The sequence below is a fragment of the Bos grunniens genome, chromosome X, assembly GCF_055505025.1.
Source record: "Bos grunniens cultivar Pamir isolate PY7600 chromosome X, Bosgru_T2T1.0, whole genome shotgun sequence".
Lineage (NCBI taxonomy): Eukaryota > Metazoa > Chordata > Mammalia > Artiodactyla > Bovidae > Bos > Bos grunniens.
This window is the reverse complement of record NC_141194.1, coordinates 11,754,545-11,771,795: the sequence shown is the minus strand read 5'-3', so window position 1 is coordinate 11,771,795 and position 17,251 is coordinate 11,754,545. Positions and strand designations below refer to the sequence as shown.

General features: G+C 43.5%; 1 protein-coding gene and 1 long non-coding RNA gene across 10 annotated transcripts in view; one reads left to right on the top strand and one right to left on the bottom strand.

Moving 5' to 3' along the window:
- Window positions 1-677: 677 nt before the first annotated feature.
- Window positions 678-2,971, bottom strand: LOC147339787 (endogenous retrovirus group K member 7 Gag polyprotein-like). The gene is given in 2 exon segments (XM_086386714.1): window positions 678-1,392; window positions 1,394-2,971. Coding segments are annotated over 2 exon segments (1,527 nt in total). The 5' UTR covers window positions 2,842-2,971; the 3' UTR covers window positions 678-1,313.
- A 3,410-nt stretch (window positions 2,972-6,381) lies between these two features.
- The window catches only part of LOC147339786 (uncharacterized), a 128,676-nt gene continuing 117,806 nt past the window's right edge, over window positions 6,382-17,251 (top strand). For 3 of the 9 annotated variants that reach the window (XR_015158480.1, XR_015158483.1, XR_015158482.1), the window contains exons 1-2: window positions 6,382-6,562; window positions 8,311-8,435. This is a non-coding gene — a long non-coding RNA (uncharacterized LOC147339786). Of the gene's footprint in view, window positions 6,563-8,310; window positions 8,436-12,968; window positions 13,141-17,251 lie in introns of all 9 variants that reach the window. The other 6 variants (XR_015158478.1, XR_015158486.1, XR_015158485.1 and 3 more) reach the window with 6 other exon arrangements.

Genomic DNA, 17,251 nt, shown 5'->3' with positions numbered 1-17,251 from the left:
GCTAGAGACTGTCTCCGCCGTGCGTACCAACCTTTCCAGCAGCCAGCGCGGCGCTTCGGCATCCTGTGGGAAAACACAAACATGCCCTCGTCCCCAGATTAGTACTGGATCTGGTCCATACCATTTTCCCACAAGTGGGTCTTTCCAAAAGACTTTAGGTCTTATTGTTTGTGCATCAAAGTTCCAAAATCGCTGTGCTGCTGAACGGCCACTTATATCCAATTGTAAAAAATTTAGAACAAATAAAGCATGGTTTAGAGAGTTGGACGGGGTATTGGGATACAATTCCCCCTTCTTTAGTTTTTGCAATTGATGTTTGAGAGTTTGATGTGCCCGTTCAATAATTCCTTGACCTTGAGGATTATAAGGGATACCTGTTTTATGTGAGATAGACAATTGCGTACAAAATAATTGAAAATTTTTTCCAGTGTATCCTGGACCATTGTCTGTTTTTATGGTTTTAGGGGTTCCCATAACAGCAAAACACTTAATGCAATGAGCTATACAATGTTTGCTAGCTTCTCCGGATTGTAGAGAGGCATGTAAAAAGCTGGAGAAGGTGTCAATAGTAACATGAACAAATTTTTGTTTATCAAATTCAGGAATACGGGTAACATCCATTTGCCATATATCGTTTGGCAACAATCCTCGAGGATTAACTCCATAGTGGGGGATGCTAAAAAACTGAGGACATGTTTGACATTGCTTAACAATCTGTCTGGCAGCTTCTCGAGTAATGCCAAATTGAAGTCTTAAGCTATTGTTGTTTTGATGGTGTAAGCTGTGGGAAGTTTTTGCCATTTGTTCCAGTGAAGGAAATATCATATGTGTAGCTTCATCAGCCAAAGCATTGCCTCGTGCTAAAGGTCCAGGAAGTCCAGAGTGAGCACGAATATGACCAAAATAGCATTTATTAACTCTGGAGCAAATTAAATGTTGTATATCACGAAAAAGAGTTTGGATAGTAGAATTCAGGGTACCAATAAATGGAACAGTCTCAATAGTGTTTAAGGCTCTTATGATATATTGACTGTCAGAATATAAATTAAATGGAGCAGAAATTTGTAATAAAGCCTGAAAAACGGCAAATAGTTCTACTTCTTGAGCAGACTTATAATTAGTATGCCAGGTGGTAGTATTGTCCTGTATAATCAAACTAGCTATTCCATTAGAAGAGCCATCAGTAAATACAGTTAGGACGTCAGCAAGGGGCTGAGAAACAATGATTTTTGGGAAGAGAAATTGGTGATAATGAGCAAATTGCAAAATTTTATCTGAGGGATAATGATTATCAAGCCGTCCACTAAAACCAGCTAAGGCAATAACCCTTGTAATGTCGTGGCCAAAGTTATGCCTTGAACGTACGAAGGGCTGATATCGGCACAAATTTGTATCGGATAAGCCTCCCTTTTTCCTGTAAGGTCTCAGGGCAGCTTGACAAGCCGAATTGGCATTTTCATAAGCAAGCTGTTTAGTCAACACCATCCCCGCCTGCTCATCTCTTATCATTTTACCAATTGTCTCAAGCAGGCGGGCAACAAAATCCTGATATGGCTCATCTGGCCCCTGGCGAATTTTAGATAAATCTTCAGTCTTTTTATCAGAATTTGGAAGCTTTTTCCATGCTTGTAGAGCCGCAGCACTAATCTGAGGGTAGGCTCCAGGTAAATAATTAAGTTGACTATTAGTGTCTCGATATTCTCCCTCTCCCACCATCATTTCATAAGTGGTGTTCAGTCCCTGTCGCCGGTTGATATCGGCTGTGATCCCACATTGCTCAGCAAACTCAGATTTCCATAGTAAATAATCTCCTCCAGATAAACAAGCTCGAGCAACCTGTTTCCAATCATTAGGTGGCAGATTTTGATTTCCTAAAGCCTCTATAATAGCCTGAGTAAACGGCGCAGTCGGGCCATATTGTGCACAAGCCATTTTTAACTCTTTCAGTTGCTTAAAGGGCAGCGGCTCATAATACCTCTGCTGTTGAGCATTTTCAAACACTGGATAGATTCCTGAAAACCCGGGAATATGTTCTCCTTCTTCATTAGCTCGCTTAGTTGCTTGTTGAAGAGGAGATAATAATATCTCACTTTTAATTTTTATGTTTTCACCGGGCAAAGAAGCAGGGATAGATATAAGCTCTCGCGGTTCTACGAAAGGCGGAGGTGGATCGAGTCCAGCAAGAACCCAGGGAGGATATGCTGGAGGCGCAGGCTGGCTGGAGTGGGAGTCTCCCTGTGCATCCTTTTTTACTGCTATAACAATCTTCTGAATTAAATTCTCCAGCTGTTCTTCAGAAAGCCCTGAATGCTTTAATTCCCCTTTTCCTGAGGGGGATTCCATGTTAACCATCATCTCCCAAGGCATATCCTCTCTATGGTTCTGAGCCGCTTGTTCATTTAACTCTTTCTGTTCATCAGAGCTTAACACATCATCACTCCCTCCAGCCTTATAAGCTGTTCCCTCAGGCACAGCATAAAGCGGCTCAGGTGATGGGGCAGAAGGCTCTGTAACTTCGGGTCCTGTGGAATCCCTGAGAGCCGTTTGAATTTTATGTCCCTCATGTTCAGGATCCAGGCAGTCTCTTATGAGAGTCCACAAAGAAAAAGCATCCACAGGAACACGATTGGGACCATGTAAGGAATAATATGTCTGCAATTGTTTTCCTACTTTTTTCCAAGTTTCCAGACTAACTGTTCCTTCCTCTGGAAACCAAGGACAAACCTCCTCAATAAAAAGTAAAAACTTTTCTAGCTGTAACTTATTTACATGAATTCCCCTACCTTTTAACATAGTTTTCAACATATGTACAAATAACTGGCGGCTATTGCCTTGTCCCATGATTTATTACTCTCGACAATCACCCTCCCTGCCCTTTACTTTTAATTACTTAGGAATTCCTCTTTACTTACCTCAATCTTGGCGGGCAGCGGCCGTCGTCGCACTCCGATTCTCGGGTCCCTGTTCGGGCGCCACCGCCCGAGCCAGCCGGCAAAGTCGATCAGGTCCCGAGAACGTGCACGGCGGGGCTAAGAAAGAAACTAAAGCAAGAGACTACAAAGATGGGGTCGAGAGGTTCAGACACGTCACCACGAAGGGACGCAGTCTGACACCAACTTTATTCAACATCTCATATTTATACAGAAAAGCGTGAGAAAGACAAGACAGTTGACATTTTTTCTTGGTTAGCCTATACATCTTACAAACAGTCACAAGAAATCTTGAGAGCATGGGAATGTCTCCCTCTTATTATTTCTTACACCAGATAACATTTCTCTGTGCGTGAGAAGTTTGCACAGAACTCCAGGTGCCTGCAGTAAATAAGCGCCTAATCTCTGGGGTGGCGGGACAGAGAGCTATGTTTGCAAGCAAACCCTCAAGGACTGAGGCAGCTCCCAGAGCTGTGTCCTTCGGACAAAGGACCCCGTTCTCACGGGCAGCTCCCCGCAGTGAGGCAGACTTTAGATGGGTTTAGAAACTTATCTTCTGGAAAACAAAGGAGAAAAACATGGGTCTTCACTGAAGGGGTAATTTTGCAGCCACTTGGTGGTGGACTGTGAGTTTTATCTCTCCTTCCTGGTTACCTCTGTGGTGGGTGGGACCACTGGTAGGATTGGCATCCAACCCCGGCCCCAGACATTAGCCTGACCATTCTGTCAAGCATTATCAATGTTGGGGGTCCAGCCACTCACCTACTTGGTCTTCCCTTCTTTCCCAAGATTGATACCATCAGTGTTACATGCTCATGGATTTTGTCCGGCTTCCACGCCAAGAAGGGCCAAAGGTCAGGGAGAAATGGAATTTAAGAAAGCAAGTCCAGAATGCACTTTTGTGCATAAGAGAAGGCATAAATACTGGGTTGGCTAAAAAGTTCATTCAGGTGTTATTGTTATTGTTCAGTTGCTCCGTCCTGTCCGACTCTTTGCGACCCCATGGACTGCAGCACGCCAGGCTTTCCTGTCCTTCACCATCCTCCCGGAGCTTGCTCAAATTCATGTCTATCGAGTCAGTGATGCCATCCAACCATCTCATCCTCTGTTATCCCCTTCTCTTCCTGCCCTCAATCTCTCCCAGCATCAGGGTCTTTTCTAATAAGTTGGCTCCTTGCATCAGGTGGCCAAAGTATTGGAGCTTCAGCTTCAGCATCAGTCCTTCCAATAAATATTTAGGGTTAATTTCCTTTAGCATTGACTGGTTTGATCTCCTTGTTACAAAAACCCAAACAAACTTTTGGCCAACCCAATATACCCAAGAAACTGGGTTGCATCCCATGTCCCATAGGTTCTCCATTTCTAAAGCCCCTGAAGCTGGCAGAGGGAAGGCCTGGGAGTTCTAAGGCTGCAGCTGGGATTAGGACTCATGGATCCCAGTGCTCAATGCCCTGCACCCTCTGAAAGTTGTGATGCATATTCCTGAGAATACTTAAAAGTCTATCTGGAAGTGTGTTATATCAGTGAGGACATTTGGGGCTTTGAGTGAGAAGCCCAACTGGAATTAGTCAAACAGAAAAAAGAATTTAGTGGTCCACATCCCTAGGAAGTCCAGGGCTGGGTAAGGCTTCAGGAAGGGCTGGATCTGGGGACTCTGCCTCCCTCTCTCAGCCTGGTGTCCTTCTGTGTGACAGCCTCTCTCAGAGCTTCTTTAACATCCTGGTTAATCAGCTCCTATCAAGTCACATACTTTCTTTTGGATCGATGACTATGTCGAGGGGTAGAACAGGGTAATATGATTTGCGGGCAGCCTGGAGTGTTGCAATTGATTACAACCACATGCAATGGGAGACAGGATGTCCCTCAGAGCAAGTGATACTGGACAGACTAAAGCAGCAGGAATCTACATGCAAATGATCTGTCTGTATGGACAGGAAGATCAATAAGTCAAATAATAACAAGATCCATTTGCCAACAGTGTAATTAATCCCAATTGTAGTTTTGCCTCCTTAAATTCTACCACAGGCCTAATGAGAAGGCTCTGGATTCTTGAGTAAATAATTTGGGGAATGTCTCTACTAATTCAAAGAGGATCTAAGAAATGTTTTCTATTGACAAATGTCTCTATAAAAAGGAACCCGGGTTATAATCAATACAGTAAGGAAAACACCATGACTTCAATATCAGATGCTGAAAAGAAAAGGGAACATACTGTCTAATAATGAAAAGGACCCACAATTGCATCTGGGACTAACAGTCCCGAGATTTTCCCTGGAAACCCCTTAAGGTCTCCGTAATTATTTGCAAGGCTCCCTTAATTCAAGTGATCTGCTTTCTATGGAAACCCTAATCATACAAAACACATGCAAAACTGAAACAAAGTAAAATTTCAAGAAACTGAACGCCTACAATAACTCACAGCCAGCACTGATAGGGTGTGACTGGAAACAGCCGTGGCATTTGGGGCCTGAGCGGCAAGAGTCTGTAAGGATGAGAGAGTTGTCAGAAGCCACAGTGCTGAGGGCTGATACCAACACACAGTTCCAAGGTCTAAGAGAAAAGCCCTAGGCCCTGCGGTGGGGTGGCCTGGAAGTCTTTTCCAGTCTCGTGAACCTTCTGTGCCCTCGATCGAGTTCTTCTCTTGAGCTCCGTGCCCGCGGGCTGTGACTCTGGAAGGCACTTCTGCTCCCAGTGAACTGGCGGGATTACTGATCTAAGGAGGCATCTTGCAGATGGCACCAACTATCACAGATTGGTCTAACCCAGGAGCTGGTGCACTTTTTCTTTAAAGGACAGGAAAGCTCATATTTGGGTCTTCAGGAGCCCTTAGTCTACTCAGCCAGCCTAGCGGGGAAAGCAGCCCTGGGCAAAATGCAGATGAATGGGCATGATGGAGGTCCAATAAAAGCTTCTTGACTTAACAAAGATGACCTTTGAATTTGACCCGATGGCCAGAGTGAGCTGACCTCTAGTCCAATTGGTTGTTCTTCCCGTCCTCTAAGAGTTAGCTCATCCCTGTCATCCGATGAATTCTTCTGTCCCTTGTCAGAGAGCACCCTTTTATGGATGGAATTGAGTTTTGGGGGGTACCCTTCCCTACCCGCCAGGCTTCCCCGGTGGCTCAGACGGTAAAGAATCTGCCGGCAGTGCTGGAGACCCGTGTTTGATCCCTGGGTAAGGATGATCCCCTGGAGAAGGACGTGGCAACCCACTCCTGTATTCTTGCCTGGGAAATCCCATGGACAGAGGAGTCTGGTGGGCTACAGTCCATGGGGTCGCAAAGAGTCAGACATGACTGAGAGACTAACACACCTACACACCCGCACCCTCCCTCCCCCACCCCGGCCAAATTCAATGGTGAAGTCCTAGGTTCAGCTGTGACTGCCTTTGGAGAAGGGTTTTTCCTTTTTTTTTTTTTTTTTTGAGAAGGTAATTAAAGTTAAGTGAGGTCAGCTGAGAGAGGTGCTAATTTGCTAGTCCTGGTGTTCTTGGAAGAGGAAGAAGAAACCCAGCCCCTTCCTTCTCCACCAGAGAGGATGCAGCAAAAGTGGCCATCTGCCGCCAGGAAGAGAGTTTGTACCAGAAACCCACCCCGACGGCCCCTTGCTTTGGGACTTGCAGACTTCAGAACTGTGAGGAAACCAATTTCTGTTGTTTAAGCCCCCTAGCCCGTGATATTTTATAAGGGCAGCCCCAATAGCTTAATACAGAGACCCACAAATTAACTGTATGAATCAGCTTGTCTCCTGAAATTTCTTTCTTCCCGCCCTCCCTTCCTTCCTTCCTTTCTCTGGAAAAATTTTTACATCACTCAAATGGGGGTAAAAACATCTGCCCTGCCTATCTAACAGCTTTTTTTTTCCTGAAGCTTAAATGAAATCGGAAACACAAGGTACAGTATAGTCCAAGTGAATATATTAAAGTATTCGTTTAAGCTCTACCACCTGTATTTGCAAGTATAACAGGACCCCGAGGGTGAGGCCTTCCCCGCCCCCACCAAGCGAGGTTACTTGGTCAGTGGAGTGGTGGTATTTGCATTTATTGGCTTGTGTGCTTTTATTTTTTGAGAGGTAGAGGAGCTGCAAGGAGGCTTGGAGGAGAAAACATGGCTGAAAAGGGTTCTGCTTCTGTGAAGTGAAAGTATTAGTTGCTTAGCCATGCCAGGCTCCTCTGTCCATGGGATTTCTCAGGCAACAATACTGGAATGTGTTGCCTTTTCCTTCTCCAGGGGATCTTCTTTTCCCAGGGATCGAACCTGGGTCTCCTGCATTACAGACAGATTCTTTACCATCTGAGACACCTCTGGCTAGTCCATAGTGGTTTTCCTCTACTCTTTGATGCTGACCCTCTAGCTGGCATGTGTGTGCACAGGCAGAGGGGTACAGGAGTTTGGGCTCAGAACTGGGAACATTTGAGTGAAGAAAGTAATGACAGCCTCTGAGCAATATCAGGGAGAAAAGCAGCAGGGTCATGTGACAGGAGTTACAGGCCGGGGACTGGCTGTAGATGACAGAAGCCATCTTTATGGCTTCTGCATATTCCCTCTCATCTTCTCTCAACCCATCTCTGAGGTTTCAAGCTCCTAGTTTCTCATGAAAATGTTGGATCAAGATGCTTGTTTTTCTTTTGGTATCATCCATAATAGGGCTTCCCAGGTGGCTCAGTGGTAAAGAACCCATCTGCCAATGCAGGAAATGTGGGTTCGATTCCTGGGTGGGGAAGATCCCCTGGAGGAGGAAATGGCAACCCTCTCCAGTATTCTTGCCTGGAGAATCTCATGGACAGAGGAGCCTGGCCAGCTACCGTCCATGGGGTCACAAACAAGTCAGACACTGCTGAGCAACTAAGTGCACACATGCACACACACGCACACACACACACACACACACACACATCATCCATCATGTATAGTTCACAATAATAGTGACTATGGTTAACTGTGTAATTCTGACCTGTGTGCTACCATGCTAGGCATTTTTTTTTTTATAATAAACCTTTAAAATTAGAGTTGTTTTAGATCTACTGAAAAGTTGTAAAGGCATACAGAGTTCCCATAGCGGCACACTCAGTTTGTCCTATTCTTGTCTCCCATGAGTATAGTGCATTTGTCACAAGAAGTAAACCAATTTTGATACATTAATATTAACATTCATTCTTGATTTGAATTTTTTTTGTTTCCAAATAAGGCTTTCCTCTTCGTATTCCTTTTATTTATATATTTGAATCTTTTGGCAGCACAGTGAGGCATGTGGGATCTTAGTTCCCCAACCAGGGATTGAACCCACCCCCCTGCACTGGAAGGTGAAGTCTTAACCACTGAAACTCCAGGGATGTCCCGGAAGTTTGTTAGTTTTTATCTAATGTCCTTTTTCTGTTCCAGAGTGCCATCCAGGATGCCACATGACAGTAGATCATCCTGTCCCCTGGAGCTTCCCTTAGCTGTGACGGTTGGTCGGGCTCTCCTTGCTTTTCAAGACCTTGACAGTTTGGAGGAGAACTGGTCAGGTATGTTGTAGAATGTCCCTCGACTGGAATATGTCTGCCCCACGCATTGTTTTTTACTCTCATGGCTAAGCTTCACTGTTGGTATGAATGACTCATTTCATCATCCCAGATGAAAACAGTCAGGCACAGAGAGGTCAAGGAACTTCACCAAAGTCACACAGCTAGCAAATGACAGAAGCAGTGATCAAACTTCAGGTTGACATGCCTTCATGCCATACACTGACTTGGCCTCCCCAGCTCCTAGCTGCTGAATTCTTGACACTGAAATCATTCCCTTTAAAGCTATCAGGGTGACCTCTTTGGTGGCTGCTCTTGCATACAGGTTTACATAATTTACTGATAAATTTCATTAGGTGAGAGCTTTTCTCCAGTAGTTATTTGCTGAACTATTTGTGTCCCTTCAATGGCTGCTTTTTAGGGCAGTTGGTTAATCCAGAAAGGATGTCACTAGAAAATATTCAACAACCCATGTTTCTCAGCATGGTTCTCCAACTGCACACTTGGTGTCTACAGTGGTCACTTGGACCACTTGTTACACACGCACTACGCCGGGGTAGGATGTCCTTCTGGGCTGGTTGGCCCAGGATGTGGTGCTAGAAACCCAAATGGGACAGTCTGGGCAATCCTGGGTGGTTTGTCACCCTACCGCAGAGTTCTGGGACTCACTCAGGGCCAGAAATTCTGCTTTTAAACAAACTATGCAAGGAATTATTCTAAGCACAGAGAAGTCGGAGACCCAGTGCATTGGATATGGAAACGAATTGCTGGAATTGCCGGAGATGGATTTCTGGAAATAACTGAGAGGACCTCGATTTTTGTGTCTTTTGGTTTGTCTGATTCTGCCTGGAGTTGAGGTAGAATAATCTCATCCAGCCTCTGGCCCTGATAACACCCGTGGGGATGCTTTTGCCCTCCAGGTAAGAAATAGGCAGTACAGTTCTTCTCCAGTTCCACCTTTGAGTTGAGGAATGATGGAAGCTCTTAGAAGACATAAGGTCCTTAGGAGGTCATTATTTATCAGTTAGGATTAATGAATCTATATTAACTTGGAGTGGTGGTTCTCAATCTTGGCAGCTCAATAGAATCACCAGCAAGCATTTAAAAATTCTAACGCCAGACCAATTTCACCAGAATCTCTGGGATTGAAACCCAGGCAGCAGTAGTTTTAGAGTTTGAGACCCGTGGATCCAAAGCAGTACTGTCCAGTAGAAATAATACCTGAGGCATTATATTCCAGTAGTCATATTTTTAAAAGTAAAAGAGAAGCATGTGAACTTTTTAACTCAACATATCTGAAATTGTATTTTAACCTCGAATCATTCTAGAAAACGTGACCCATGTTGCATACATTTTTTCATGCTAGGTCTTTGAAATCTGGTGTGTATTTTACATTTAGAGCACTTTCTCAATTCAGATACTAAGTTTTCATCGGAAATACTTGATCTGTATTTAGATTCATGTATCAGAGTTGTTCCCAACATATTTAGAAGTATTCCAGTAATGGAATAAAGTATTATATTTTAGATTTATATTTTAATAATTATAATAAGGCAGTTTCTCAGTCTCACCAATCACATGTCAGTTGAATAGACAAGTGGCTCATCACCGCTTGTACTGGGTAGCGTGGATCTAGGGCAGTCCTTCTCAGACTTGAATTTGTACATACAGACCACCAGGGAATCTGGTTAAAATCTTGGTATTGATTCACAAGATCTGGGGTGCAGTCTGAGACTCTGCATCTCTAACAAGCTCCCAGGTGGTGCTACTGATGTAGGGACCACACTTGGAGTAGGCAGGGACGAGAGTCGTCATGCAGGAGGGCTGCCTCAGCTGATTTCTTCACTTGCTTAGTGGTGGTATTCACCCATTTCAAAGGCTAGGAAATGTGTGTTGGTATGAATAAATCAGTATATGAAACAGACAGGTAGACAACACAACATAACACACATGAGTATGTATCTGAAGTGTGTGTGTGTATAAAATGTCTGATCATGTCTAGACACATGAGTAAGCTCTGCAGATAGAACTGTTGAGTACTACGTGTGTTATTTATCTTCTTCACTTTCTTTCAAATTCAACTGGCTCTTCTTCGGTTCACTGGAAGGGAACAACAGCTGAGTGTTTAATCTTGATTTAAGTCCCTGTGTTCCCTTGTTTGCTTTTTTAAATGAGTGCAGTAGGTTTCTGCATTGTGTTTCAGTGTTTGAAGGTTTTTAAAAAGTATTTGATGACCCAGGCTCTCTGTGGTTTGTGTACAGTTCAGAGTAAATCCCAGTTCCTTTTGTTGCCCTTGTACTTCTCTGTGGAAATTGCATGCCCCAGTGCTTGTGTTTATTTTTATAGATGCTTTTTTATTCTTCTCTCGACATCACTATGGAAAGGTTATGTGTTGCTTCTGAAGTGTTGTTTCAACACTTATAGAATTACTCAATTCAGTTGGTTCCTCTGAGCCAAAGCTGGTTTAACTCCTATGCCAAGTTCTAAAAAATGGATAAACAAACAAACAAAAAATTCGAAAAACAGAAACTAAAAATGATCTGAGTTTGCTTTTTGAGGATTTATAATTTGAAAAAGCCGTTTGTGTATGAAAGGCAACCAAAATCATAGTGAAATTAGAGGAACTGGCTTTTTTTGTGTGAGCAAACACCATTATTTTTGGCAGTTACTGAATGAAATCAGACAAAAGAAGATAGGGATGTAGCCATTAAAAACTTATGGGGAAAAAGCCAGAGAAAATAACCCACTAAAATTGAAGGAAATAAAATGAGGAATAATAATTGGGTATATCAAAGGAGGATGGAGAAGAAAAATTATTTTTACTTTAATCCCAACTTTAATTTTATTATCTACTATTGACCAGGTGAAGTGAGGAAATTCTTTTTCTTTGTGGAACAGATTCTTTATTCTATACACAGTTGTAGAGCCACCCAATTATAAGGGCTGGCATCATCCATGAAAATGGCTTTTAGTTCAAAAGTTTAATTCACTGGGCTAGATTCTAGAGGATTCAAAAGTCCCAAGGGAGATCAAGGTGAAGCTGAATATTAAATGAATATTTTCTTTATTTTTGTTTTAACTGCATAGGTATCTCTGGGAGAAGTTAATATGCTACATTTTTTATTTCCTGTACATCATACTGCATTTAATTACAGCTAATAATAATAGTTAATATTCATTAACTGCTTAAAATATCAGGGCCTTATTAATTGCTTTTTTGCATTATTTTATTTAATTCTCATAACAACTTCATGACATAGGTACTATTGGCGTGTAATTTTTAAAGAGCTAAAAACAGGAGTCTCACACAAATAGAGAATGAATGCCTGTGAAGAATTTATTCAGCTCATTAATGGTGGGAACCCTAAGAGGGTTATGATGATGCCATGGGCATTTTGAAGAATTCAATATTTATAGACATTTTGAGGGGAAAATAGCATGTTAGAATAATATTGCTAGGGTAGATTCAAAACTGGTTAAAATCCTACAGGGCAATAAAACCATAACCTTTGAGGTTATCTTTACCACTGGATAAAAATCGATGTATTAATATATGACTTCAGAGCATGTGAATTCTAATCAAATAAAAGAAAGTCAAACAGACATATGTTCCCTAGATAATTAACTCTTCAGTAGGCAGGTTAGTGCTCCAGTAAGATTTTAAAAGGTCATGCCACAGCCCATTTCACCTCATTCAAAGTTGGTGATAATTTTCTTCAGAAAATTAAAATTATCCACGCTTTACTAATGGAGAAAATTGATGCTTACAGATGTTAAATAACATGATAAGGGAATCACAGTAAGGGCAGAGCAAGACTGGAACTCGGGTCCTTCTGACCCTTTAACCAACCCTTATACTAGTTGAAATCCGTTTGACCTGTCTTCCATAATTCTTTGATTATTGTGTGTGTGCCCACGTGTGGGTGTGTATATGGGGGTACACACATGTGGGGAGGGAGGGTGGAAAGAATGAGAGAGGATTTGGAAACTGGTATTCTTAACTGGATATTGTGGGGGCTTTTATTGGCAAAGCTTTTTCAGATGATATTAACCTTTTGACCTTTATTTCCTTTTTTTTTTTTTTTAAAGGAAAACCTCATTATCCCTTGCCCATTAAAACACCTGTCATTAAGGAGAAGGTGTCTCTATCAGTTTCTTAGGGCTGGGGGTAGCGCTTGCACTGAACCATCACACACATTATCCTTGCCCTTGACCACCAGCACATATTTGAGAGCTGGCTGGCTAGGGGAGTTAGACTTTGAAGTTCTGAAATAGGCTTTTCCTTGGTACAAAGCAAAATGTGTTCATGCCGAATCTAAATCCACGAACCCCAGTCTGTAATCAACTCAGCTACCCAGCTTAGATCAAAGAGAGTTAATCCATGCCTTTTAGGTGTAATTTAATGAAGATACACTCTCTAAAATCTAGCAGATTTCAGAGAAAGAGAGGGGAGAGAGGGGAAGAAGGGAAGAGAGGAAAAGAGAAAGAAAGAGATGATAGTAACTGAAGGTGAATTTCACTTTTGTACCCATCTAGAAGACCAGAGCAGAGAAGGTGATGGCACCCCACTCCAGTACTCTTACCTGGAAAATCCCATGGACAGAGGAGCCTGGTAGGCTGCAAGTCCATGGGGTCGCAAAGAGTCGGACACGACTGAAGTGACTTAGCAGCAGCAGCAGCAGCAGAAGACCAGAGACCAGATTTAAAGGTTAAAACATGGGGGTAGGAGGAGCATGTGGATTTAGAAACATGGCAGCCTGGATGGGCTTTGCTCCTTTCCTTGGCTCACCGAGTTCTAATCTCTTTGCCTCCCTTGAGCCAGGGAGTTGCCAAAAAGTGGGTCACTAGCGAGGGTGAGACTGTGGGCTCTGTTGGGGGGGGAGCCCAGGAGCTGGAGAAACCAAGGCTGGACTCATGCACAAGGCAAGGCAGGCACCTGATGATGGCGGGTGGGTGGCAGATTCTAGCTAAGAAGAAGAAGTGAAGTCACCCAGTCATGTCTGACTCTTTGCGACCCCATGGACTGTAACCTACCAGGCTCCTCCTTCCATGGGATTCTCCAGGCAAGAGTACTGGAGTGTGTTGCCATTTCCTTCTCCAGGGGATCTTCCCGACCCAGGGATCAAACCAGTGTCTCCCACATTCCAGGCAGACGCTTTAACCTCTGAGCCACCAGGGAAGCCCAAGATCCCAGCTGGATTTCCTTAATCTATGGTGATGCTACTTGAGTATTCTGGGTGTATGCCACTCCCTGTGAGTAATAAAAGAGACAGGTGTAAGAACTAAGAGTGGCCATGTGACCAGTTGTAGAAATGAGGGTTGTATTAAGGCATTTTTCTTCCTGTTTTGATAGGGATATATCTGTATATATCAATAAAATCCATCCTCCTTCCCACTGTTATGGAATAATGAGTGAGTGAAACCCATATTTCAGTTTTTACATTGCCCAGTGAAGGTGTTAGTCACTCCATCGTGTCTGACTCGTTGAGACCCCATGGACTGCCGCCCATCAGGCTCCTCTGTGCATGGGACTTCCCAGGCAAGAATATTGGAGTGGGTTGCCATTTCCTCCTTCAGGGGATCTGCCTGCCCCAGAGATTGCACCCAGGGTCTCCTGCATTGCGGGCTAATTCTTGACCATCTGAGCCACCAGGGAAAGAGCTATTGTGATTAAACTAAAGGACAGTCATCAACTGTTTGTGGATAAAATAACAAACAGGACTTGGTGGCTCCATTTGTGGGGGACGCTTGAGTGAGTTTGGGGCAGATAGGGAATCCCTGCAACAAGTAGGACAGAAGCACTATGTTGTTTATTTCATTTGAAAGTTAAAAAGGGGTAATGGGAGATGGAGGGATGCTGCCTTGACCAAGGAGAGGAATGTGGTGGCCTAGCCATTGTCAAGTAGGTATGATTGCTGCTGTTGCTAAGTCACTTCAGTCGTGTCCGACTCTGTGTGACCCCATAGACATCAGCCCCCTCTAAAGATCGCTTCTACACTGCTGAAGAGCAGGTGGGCACAGCATCCCTTCCAATTCTCTTCCCTGTATGGTCTGGAGTTCATATCAGTCGCTTACTCCTGTCTGACTCTTTGTGACCCTATGAATCGCAGCACACCAGGCCTCCCTGTCCATCACCAACTCCTGGAGTTCATTGAGACTCACGTCATCGAGTCAGTGATGCCATCCAGCCATCTCATCCTCTGTCATCCCCTTCTCCTCTTGCCCCCAATCCCTCCCAGCATCAGAGTCTTTTCCAACAAGTCAACTCTTCGCATGAGGTGGCCAAAGTATTTGAGTTTCAGCTTTAGCATCATTCCTTCTAAAGAAATCCTTGAGAATGGACTGGTTGGATCTCCTTGCAGTCCAAGGGACTCTCCAGAGTCTTCTCCAACACCACAGTTCAAAAGCATCAATTCTTTGGTGCTCAGCCTTCTTCCCAGTCCAACTCACATCCATACATGACCACAGAAAAAACCATAGCCTTGACTAGACAAACTTTTGTTGGCAAAGTAATGTCTCTGCTTTTGAATATGCTATCTAGGTTGCACATAACTTTGCTTCCAAGGAGTAAGCGTCTTTTAATTTCATGGCTGCAGTCACCATCTGCAGTGATTTCAGAGCCCAGAAAAATAAAGTCTGACACTGTTTCCACTGTTTCCCCATCTATTTCCCCTGAAGTGATGGGACCGGATGCCACGATCTTCGTTTTCTGAATGTTGAGCTTTAAGCCAGCTTTTTCACTCTCCACTTTCACTTTCATCAAGAGGCTTTTTAGTTCCTCTTCACTTTCTGCCATAAGGGTGGTGTCATCTGAATATCTGAGGTTATTGATATTTCTCCCAGCAATCTTGATTCCAGCTTGTGTTTCTTCCAGTCCAGTGTTTCTCATGATGTACTCTGCATATAAGTTAAATAAACAGGGTGACAATATACAGCCTTGACGTACTCCTTTTCCTATTTGGAACCAGTCTGTTGTTCCATGTCCAGTTCTAACTGTTGCTTTCTGATCTGCATACAGGTTTCTCAAGAGGCAGATCAGGTGGTCTGGTATTCCCATCTCTTCCAGAATTTTCCACAGTTTATTATGATCCACACAGTCAAAGGCTTTGGCATAGTCAAAAAAGCAGAAATAGATGCTTTCCTGGAACTCTCTTGCTTTTTCCATGATCCAGCGGATGTTGGCAATTTTATCTCTGGTTCTTCTTCCTTTTCTAAAACTAGCTTGAACATCAGGAAGTTCACAGTTCACATATTGCTGAAGCCTGGCTTGGAGAATTTTAAGCGTTACTTTACTAGCGTGTGAGATGAGTGCAATTGTGCGGTAGTTTGAGCATTCTTTGACATTGCCTTTTTTTGGGATTGGAATGAAAACTGACCTTTTCCAGTCCTGTGGCCACTGCTGAGTTTTCCAAATTTGCTGGCATATTGAGTGCAACACTTTCACAGCATCATCTTTCAGGATTTGGAATAGCTCAACTGGAATTCTATCACCTCCACTAGCTTTGCTTGTAGTGATGCTTTCTAAGGCCCACTTGACTTCACATTCCAGGATGTCTGGCTCTAGGTCAGTGATCACACCATCGTGATTATCTGGGTCATGAAGATCTTTTTTGTACAGTTCTTCTGTGTATTCTTGCCATCTCTTCTTAATATCTTCTGCTTCTGTTAGGTCCGGAGTTAGAGTCTGCCAAAGAGAGTAACGTGAGCTTTGTTCAGATGAAAGAAATAGAAGTTATTATGATCAGGGGTGATTGCAGCTGCGTGTTGGGCAGGAAGATGACTCACGGTGGCTTTTTAGGGAGTGTTGAAGACCAAGATGCTTTGGTGGTGTAGACAGAGATAGTTGCTGGGGGGAGCCGGGGGTGTTCATAAATTCTTGGATATTGGAGGAGAGTTCTGTAGAGCTTTTGGTAACCACCCATATTACTGGGATGGGCTGGTGGAGTCAAGTGTCTACTTTCCTGCATTTTGGTAGTGATTTTCTTTTTTTTTTTTTTCCATTTTGGTATCGGCCTGCTTGACCTCTAGATATTCCAAACCTGATATAAGCCCTAATACTTCTTTATTGCTGGGATGGTTAGAATGACTTTATTTTCTTGGTCGAATCTAAGCTTATGCAGATAGTTTGAGAAGTGCATCTCTGATTTATTTAAGAAACATGCTATTGGAAGATGGTGAAGATGCACTGAAGAAACGTAGGTGGTGCTGAGTGTGGTTTAAAAGTACAGGGCATGAGAAGCACTGTAATTTTCAATGGGACCTTAAGTTTGGCATCTTCAGTCTGTTTTGGAGAGACATCCACGTTTTTTTCCCAGGGGTCAGCAAACTCTGGCTTGTGAGCTAAATCCATCCTGTCATGTCACCTACCTTTGTAAAGTTTTATTGAAACACAGCTCTGCCTTTTTTTTTTTTTTTTGACCATGACTTCTTTCCCCATCTGGAGAAGGAAATTGTACCCCAGTCCAGTACTCTTGCCTGGGAAATCCCACGGATGGAGGAGCCTGGTAGGCTGCAGTCCATGGGGTCGCTAAGAGTTGGACATGACTGAGCGACTTCACTTTCACTTTTCACTTTCATGCACTGGAGAAGGAAATGGCAACCCACTCCAGTGTTCTTGCCTGGAGAACCCCAGGGACAGTGAAGCCTGGTGGGCTGCTGTCTATGGGGTCGAACAGAGTTGGACACGACTGAAGCGACTTAGCAGCAGCTTTCCCCATCATGATAGTTATCTGCAGCAAAGGTCCTGTGGCACACAGAACCAACAACATTTGCTCTTTGGCCCTTTACAGAAAGTTTGCTGACCCCTATATTCTTGAAAT